This window comes from Haplochromis burtoni, unplaced genomic scaffold, assembly GCF_018398535.1.
Source record: "Haplochromis burtoni strain Fernald_Lab_line unplaced genomic scaffold, NCSU_Asbu1 Contig_777, whole genome shotgun sequence".
Taxonomy (NCBI): Eukaryota; Metazoa; Chordata; class Actinopteri; order Cichliformes; family Cichlidae; genus Haplochromis; species Haplochromis burtoni.
Window position 1 is genome coordinate 40,688 of NW_024583138.1, and position 7,362 is coordinate 48,049.

The window sequence follows — 7,362 nt, forward strand, 5'->3', positions numbered from 1 at the left end:
ATAAAAACATTATACTTATATAATAATAACTAACCAGAAACACCGTTAACATTTGGTTTTCTTAGAGTAATGTTTACAGACATGGTCCTTTGACAGTTGCTAAACTTCCTCAGCTAGTTTGAACCAACAGTGCCACCATGTGCTCATTCTGTGTATATTAGATGCAGATCTGCAGCACACACTGAGTTACATTTGGAAATCAATCACATCTCTGCAGTCCTCATTTAATCTGCAGAAAGAACTTAACACACTTCACAGCTTATTTTACTCTATTACAATCCATGTTACAAAATATCAAAACTTTATAACCAATTACATTTTAACAGTATGATATAACAAACAAATGTCTATGAAGCAGAACAACTATTATTTATCAGTTGTACATGTTATTCATTCAGCCCACCTCCTCCCTGTCTCCACCTCACAGACAGCTCAGTCAGAGCTCCGTCCAAGCCTCCGTTCTGACGTGGCGGGTCATCAGAGTCTAATCACCAAGTACATTAAATTCTCTATTTTAATAACTCATGTTCATTTCTTCCCACTGATCTCTCTTTATTGAATTCTTATTAGTGTTGTCTAGAAATATCAGGTAGGAATCTTTGTTGTTGACACGGTCCTCTTTATTTAATCAGCCAGTGATGCAGTTTGTTCATCTATTTTAGTTTTGATTGACTGATCGTCTCCAAACAGTCTTTTTGCTGCTGAAGGTGAAACTTTCCTGCTGATGTTTTTTGGAGTTTTCTTTGTAGACGTCCGCTGCCTGAGCTGCTCGTTCTCGTGCGCTATTAAAGGTGTTTTGTTCCTTCAGACAGAAACAAGACATGAGTTCATTTCCACTCACACAGCAAATGATGACTGTATATATGCATGAAGATTAAAGTTCATGAACAATGCATACATGAAGGAGATGAAACAATCAAGTGTGATTAACTTAAGTGTGTGATTCACTGAAACACTTCAGTTTCATCAGGATGAAGTTAAGCTGACAGACAAGAAAATGGGAAAAACAAAACTGACAAAGAAAAAATGCTGTAAAATATGAATAGTTATGAAATGTACTTACTCATCAATGTCTTGCTTTGATTTTAGTGGTGTGTTGGTCTTCTCTGGGTCCCTGAGTGATGAAAACATTTAAAGGATTTAAATTATATACTGCAAAAACATATAAATGGTATTTACTGGGGTTTTTCTGAAAAGATTTATAGGTGTTCATGTGAAGTTTCTTAATGTCAGTAAATCATTACTATATTAACAGTGACAAACTTACATTAGGAGACTATATTAAAGTGAAAATTACCCAGTCTTGTTTTGTTGTTTGAAATGAGCAGTGAAGAAAGCAGAGATCCAATCGCGATGAACCACATACAACATCACCACTAACACTGCAACCACCGACACCACAGCTAATACAATGATCCAGGTGAAATCTGGGAGAACAGAGGAAAACTGTGACTTGGAGCACCATTCATAAAGCACTTACAAATTACACACATGGAAAGGCAAACTTACTTGATTCACTGCTATGGGATGTGATCTTCTCATAAGAGCCTAAAAACAGGAACCCAAATATTAGAGTGGCAGGGCATCAATCTATAAATCTGTGAATTTGAATGTTTCTCACCATCCTCAGTAGCATCAGGTGTCTTTTGGACCTCGTAAATCATCACCGTCACCCCTCGGTGAGGAGCAGAGAGCACTCGTGCTGCACATCCCACCTGTGTGCTGTGTTTACGTGAACCTGAGAGCACAGCTGTAGTGGTGACAGTGAATGTAGCGTTGGTGTTGGACACACTGACAGTGTTGTACTGTGAGAAGCTGAGGTCTTGTTGTGAGACACTGAGTGTTACAGTGGGAGCAGGTCGACCAGTGGCTGAACAGGAAACAACCCACTCTTCAGCAGAGTTTGACTCTCTGACGTCAAGGACAGGTTCATGCAGCTCTGCGAAGAGAATATATTTAAGAAAAGTCACCATTAAATGTGGAAATAAAAATCCAAATAAGCCTGTGTGTGTTGCTGATTTGTATACTATAGCTGTGCAGTGTTTTAGGCAATTGCATTCTCTATGTAAATAGATTTACTGTGAAGAGTGGTGTAAAAACTTCTACAAAATGATTTAACATTGGGGATGGAAACAAAATATTATTCTTTTAATAAAATATTTTAATTTCTAAGCAGAGTATTTGTGAATAAAGTATGAAATACAAATTTTAACAGTCTCTTTCCTTACCTGTCTTTTGAAACCCTGCATACTAAGCACTAAGGGTGGAGGAAAACCCGATACAGAAGAGTATTTCAATATTTTGCATGGTGATATTATATCATTACAGGGACACCAAATATCAAAATGTTATTGAATAAATTACAAAACAAATGTCTGGGAATACCTAATAAAATGGCTCATCTCATGCACTACTGTGCAAAATTACATTAAATCAGCTCAACCAAAAAAACATTCAACGCACCTACGGTATCTTGACAAAGCTATCTCCTAATAAAAAGACACTTTTGAGTTTTTATCAATAAGCACAACTAACGGGGACTCAACTGCCAGGATGTATTCTAGTTATATAGAAGAGGAAGGTTTTTCAGTATATTGTAAAATGTTAGGAATTGCAATAATATTAATTTGTGAGTGTAGTATTGTGATAATATTGTATCGAGGTAAAACTGGTACTTCCCAACTGTACTGAGCAATTCCTATTTTTAATATATTTTGTATTTTTTTCACATTTGTTTTGTTTTCTATATTATTGCCATTAACAGTAAATACCACAAGCACTGTGGGTGCAGATGAGGTAGAGATTTCGTTTTAGCTGTGGATAGGTTTCCTCTATAACTCTAGACCACGTGTCCTTACCGTAGACGTGGAGGCAGGTTCTACCTGTGAAGGCTCCTTCAGGATAAGTGTTAAACAGACAGCGATAGCAGCCTTCATCCTGCTCCGTCACGTTCCTGATGACTATGGAGCAGTTCTGTAGTGCAGGATTTTTAAACTCCACTTTCTTTGTAAACTCAGGATTCACTCTCTGGCCAAAGTACTTGTTGTAGGTGGCCATATTTTTTTCTGAACTTCCTGAGATCATCTGCCATGTGACTTGAAGGACGTCTTTAGAAAGCATGAGCTCACAGTTCAAGCAGGCCTTCTCTCCCACTGCTGCCAGCACAGTGTGCTGTGTTTGTATCCCAGATGTATGACCTGCACAGAGAAAATGACACAAAAATTATGAATGGCTTGAGCAGCATATGAACCACAGGCTGATGGTTATCCCTGCTGATGCCACAGAAACATTTAAGTCACCACATGGGCCACCTTTACCCTGTCATGATCATACATGTCCTCTTAAAGGTTCTTCTGTTTCTAGCTAGAACTACAGAACAGGATTTAGCATGAATGGAGAAACTTGAAGTGGCAGACAAATTCAAAATAAAGACAATTATGCTGTTCTGACTGCTCAGCACCTTAAACTTTACAAAATGGAAATTTAAAGGTTACATGTAATCTCTTAAATCAACTTAGATGTTTGTAACCAGACAGCAGATCTGTACGTGACGTGCTGCTGAAGTTATCTAATTATGTCACATTGTGGAATATCTTTCAAAGTAAATCACATGATAATAATTTCATGATATGCAAAGGCTAAAATAGAAGTTCAGTGCAGGCTAAGCTTTGTGTTTTGCACTATTGTGGTATAGTTCACAGTGACAGCCTGTAGCATCAGTGACTGTTGCTAGGTTAGGTCCTGGGCAACAACAGAGACATACGAGAGATGTGGCAGCAGGCACAGTGCCCAGATTTGGATGGGCCAGAGTGTAATTTGGGCTGGATCTTTTAAATAATCTTATAAATTAACAAAACAGTGGATTGTATTGTAAAGATCTATATAAGCTTCATCATTATCTTCTTGTTATTATTATAATTATTGTTATTATTTCTGTTACTCTATTGATTTTCCTTTTTTCTCATTTACTTTGCCCGCCTCCTCTTCTTGATGTCCAAAGTCACCCTACAGACGACCCTGCGATGCTTCCCCTGACATCAGCTTGCAGTCTCCTGCCTCTTTTAGATTGCACCTTTGAATGAGATGGACTCCACCTTCCTCCACTCTTATGTTACTCCAGCTGGTAACTCCCTAACACCCGGAGCCCAAATACTGTACAGAATTCTTCCTTCTTCAGCTTCCACCAATGGAGGATGTTCATTCACTTAAACACCAAGATCCAAAATATAAATAATAAATAAACTATCTTATGAATGAAAGAGAAAGAAAAGCTCTCACTCCTGTTTTTCTAGGTTTTTATACTTTTATACTTTCAGTATAAAATGTATTCGCTGTGTTAAGTGACTTTATTGTCACTCTAACCTCTTTGCCAGCAGTCTATTACAAACTGATGTAAAGCCCATTTGTGCTGTAAAAACAAACAAATAAAAAAAACTGTGTAAACCACTAAAGAAAATGCAACAATGCACATCCAACAATTACAGGTGACCTATTAGTTAATAATTTACATGATAATTGAGTTGCTTAGATTTGAGAGGTATTCGTCAGTGTAAAATGACCTGTTATGATCGCTCAGAATTCACCTGTGGTAACTTCTTAAATGCTTTTACTTTTGTAGAACAGAGAGCACATTTGAAAAACTGAAAATAAAACCAAAGAAATCACTTCTGATTGGCAGCCAGGATGGGGCTGTTGTTAGGCCCCTCCCACCTGTAGGATGGCAGTGAAGTGAGGTGATTTTCAAACAGCAAACATACTGGTTGTTATACTTACAGGGATAAAACTTTATAAAGCTTTGTGTGCAAAGTCATTTTTAAGTGTTTTATTATTTTTTTACAGTCAAATTTGACTCGATGTTCTGCACATGCACTTTTATGTCCCGCTCACTATTAAAATAAAAGTTAATTTAGGTATTGCTTCAAATGAGGTGTTCCTCAGTGTGCCTGCTGACTAACAGCATTTGCTTCTAAAGGAAGCAACTTGACTTGAATTTAAGCTGTTGATGTTCATAGTGTCACAGTAACAAATTCCATCTTATTCACTAACTGTATCTATAACTGTAAAACAAACTACCTGCCAAACCCACTTTAACTGTCTGCAGTGGATTACACTTAAATTTATACATTCCCCACAGAGCAAACTGACTACTACAAATCAATAAGTCATAAAGAAAACAGCATCTCTCTCACCTTTTGAAAAGATCGCCAGTAAAGAAAAGATCAGTGTGATTTTACGTCCTGCCATGTTGTCTGTGTGCCGCCAAATAAAAAAAAGAAAAATTTGAATCTTACCGCTTGACCAGTCCGTACCATCTCTGGGTGTGCAGTGAAAAAAAAAACATAATAAAAGATTATCCCTTTTATTAACAACAGCTACATGTCATATGATGATGTTCACTTGGATATCTAATAAGTCAGTAATCTGATAATATTTACTATTTTGGAAACCCTGTCTGTCGTTTTACAGCACATTTATTCCTCATCGTCCCCTCTTCACAGTGCAGTGGAACAGACTTACTTTCACTTTCGTTTTGAACTCGCAAAAAGAATGAACGTGCCTTTGTTTCTCTAAAAGGAGACGCAACACCTCAGACTGTGGTGTGAAACACGCCTGATCTCTTACATGTACTGATCACATTTTGTCTATTTCATTCAACAAAACAGGAGAAGGTGAAGCTCGCCGCAGACGCTGAGTCATATTGGGGAATAACTCCCATCTAATAATGAATGACTGAATCTCACTGCGGCTCAAACCAGCCAAAGTTTTCATTCAGAGTTCACTGATGAGATTATTTACTTCCAGACAAGACAAAGCAGCATTGCTCAGCTTATTAATTGCTTTATTCTCAATCATACAAAACATCAAAATAAAATCACCAAAACAGGTTTCCGTGTTCATTATCTATATTTATTATTATTAAAATATTAATAAGATGAACATGAAGGAAGAAAGAAAGATGGGTTCCCACTTCCCCTGTATTCACCAAAAACGAACAACCTCACAAAGTGCTTTCAGTTTGTTATAACTTCATGTACACGTTGGAGTATACATCCGATTACATTAATTCTATAGCATTTTAGCAAAAAATAAATATTTTTCATAAGCAGTGCAGTGTTGTTTGTGTGTTTATCAAATCAAATATGAATAAAAAATAATGCTAACAATATTTGATGGTTTGATGGATTTTTAATGGAACTAGATAGAACCAACATTCCTGGGTTAAGTGAAAACTTAAACCATATGTATGCGCTATATTTTTGTACAGATGCTGACAAACTGAATTGTAAAAATCTGTAAAATTTCACAACAAACAGAGAACTTCAATTTCAGCAATGGGAGCAAAAATGACTAAAGTGAAAATTTTATGTTGATCACTCCTGTTGATTTTCAAAGTTTTCATTTGAAGTAATTAAGTGTAATAATATCCACCAAAAAAAAAAATCCTTTTTTATCACCAACGTTTCCTTTTCCTTAATAATTTATGTATAAAAAAAAAACTTTAAAAAATGTAGTAAAATTTAGCACAAACATAATAGTTGCAGCATGAACACCAGGAAAGCTTCTTGAATGCCTCAGTGGAACAGGTTTTTGTGTGTTGTGTTTGTCAAACTCTAGCACCATTTTGTTCAGAAATGCCACACTTCATTAAAGAGAAATCAACAATGGTCAAGATCAGATCTTCATCCTGATAAAGACGTGAGCCCTGGATGGTCTCCCTCAGGATGTTTGTGTTTTCTGAGCGGATTGTCACCTCGTCTGACTAAAAGTGTTTTGGTTCCTAAATTAAAACAAAATGAGAAGATAAAGAGTGACTTACATCATTGATCTCATTTGTCTCGAGCTCGCTGTGTGACAAATACAGTTAAAACTGCAGAAACATTTAGCAGCTGAATCAAATTGACAAACAGTAACAGAAAGAGTACCTGCTCTGAGATTTCTTTTTAGGCCAGACAAAGATGAGTGTAGTAAAACAGGCCAACAACAACAACAACACAGAGGAAAGAATGACTAAAATCCTTCCTTTGAGAAAAACAGAGAAAAGAAGGACATAATCATTGAAATCTACTAAATAACAATAGAGTGAACAGAAAACCTGAGTGTAAAGCATTCGAATGTAAACACACCAAAATTTCTGTGATAGGATCCATCATTCAGACCTGTTAGAAGGAACCTCAACATTAAAATCACAAAGTAATCACCAATTTATAAATCAATCATTTTAAAAGAGTTTCTAACCATCATCATAATCATCATCATCATAATCATCATACTCCTCCTGGACCTCAGGAATCGTCAGCATCACCTCTCTGTGAGGAGCAGAGAGCACTCGTGCTGCACATCCCACCTGTGTGCTGTGTTTAC

General features: G+C 36.6%; 2 protein-coding genes and 1 long non-coding RNA gene across 8 annotated transcripts in view; all 3 read right to left on the reverse strand.

Moving 5' to 3' along the window:
* LOC102292061 overlaps nt 1-7,362 on the reverse strand; it is a 48,547-nt gene that overhangs the window by 39,126 nt on the left and 2,059 nt on the right. The gene's annotated exons all lie outside the window — the stretch shown is intronic.
* On the reverse strand, nt 7-5,266 carry LOC121812745 (nectin-1-like). Its single transcript, XM_042215624.1, has 7 exons — nt 5,190-5,266; nt 2,859-3,197; nt 1,622-1,939; nt 1,510-1,548; nt 1,298-1,427; nt 1,064-1,114; nt 7-802 (listed from the first exon to the last, which is right to left on the reverse strand). Exons 1-7 carry the CDS (start codon nt 5,242-5,244, stop codon nt 625-627), a joined length of 1,110 nt encoding a protein of 369 aa, XP_042071558.1. The 5' UTR covers nt 5,245-5,266; the 3' UTR covers nt 7-624.
* LOC102292265 (OX-2 membrane glycoprotein) overlaps nt 6,452-7,362 on the reverse strand; it is a 12,268-nt gene continuing 11,357 nt past the window's right edge. The window contains exons 4-7 of one of the 4 annotated variants that reach the window (XM_005950479.3): nt 7,237-7,338; nt 7,125-7,157; nt 6,924-7,020; nt 6,452-6,778 (exon numbers count right to left, since the gene is read on the reverse strand). In XM_005950479.3, the coding sequence (XP_005950541.1) occupies nt 6,748-6,778; nt 6,924-7,020; nt 7,125-7,157; nt 7,237-7,338 (263 nt within the window). In that variant the 3' untranslated portion in view covers nt 6,452-6,747. Of the gene's footprint in view, nt 6,779-6,923; nt 7,021-7,124; nt 7,158-7,236; nt 7,346-7,362 lie in introns of all 4 variants that reach the window. The other 3 variants (XM_042215626.1, XR_006053293.1, XM_042215627.1) reach the window with 3 other exon arrangements.

Bases quoted from the DNA above. Each gene is read 5' to 3' on its own strand.
- LOC121812745 (XM_042215624.1), bottom strand. From the start codon at position 5,244: ATGGCAGGACGTAAAATCACACTGATCTTTTCTTTACTGGCGATCTTT. The intron at 3,198-5,189 runs GTGAGAGAGATG...TTCTCTGTGCAG, and splicing joins ACTGGCGATCTTTTCAAAAG to GTCATACATCTGGGATACAA. The intron at 1,428-1,509 runs GTAAGTTTGCCT...CTGTTCTCCCAG, and splicing joins ATCCCATAGCAGTGAATCAA to ATTTCACCTGGATCATTGTA.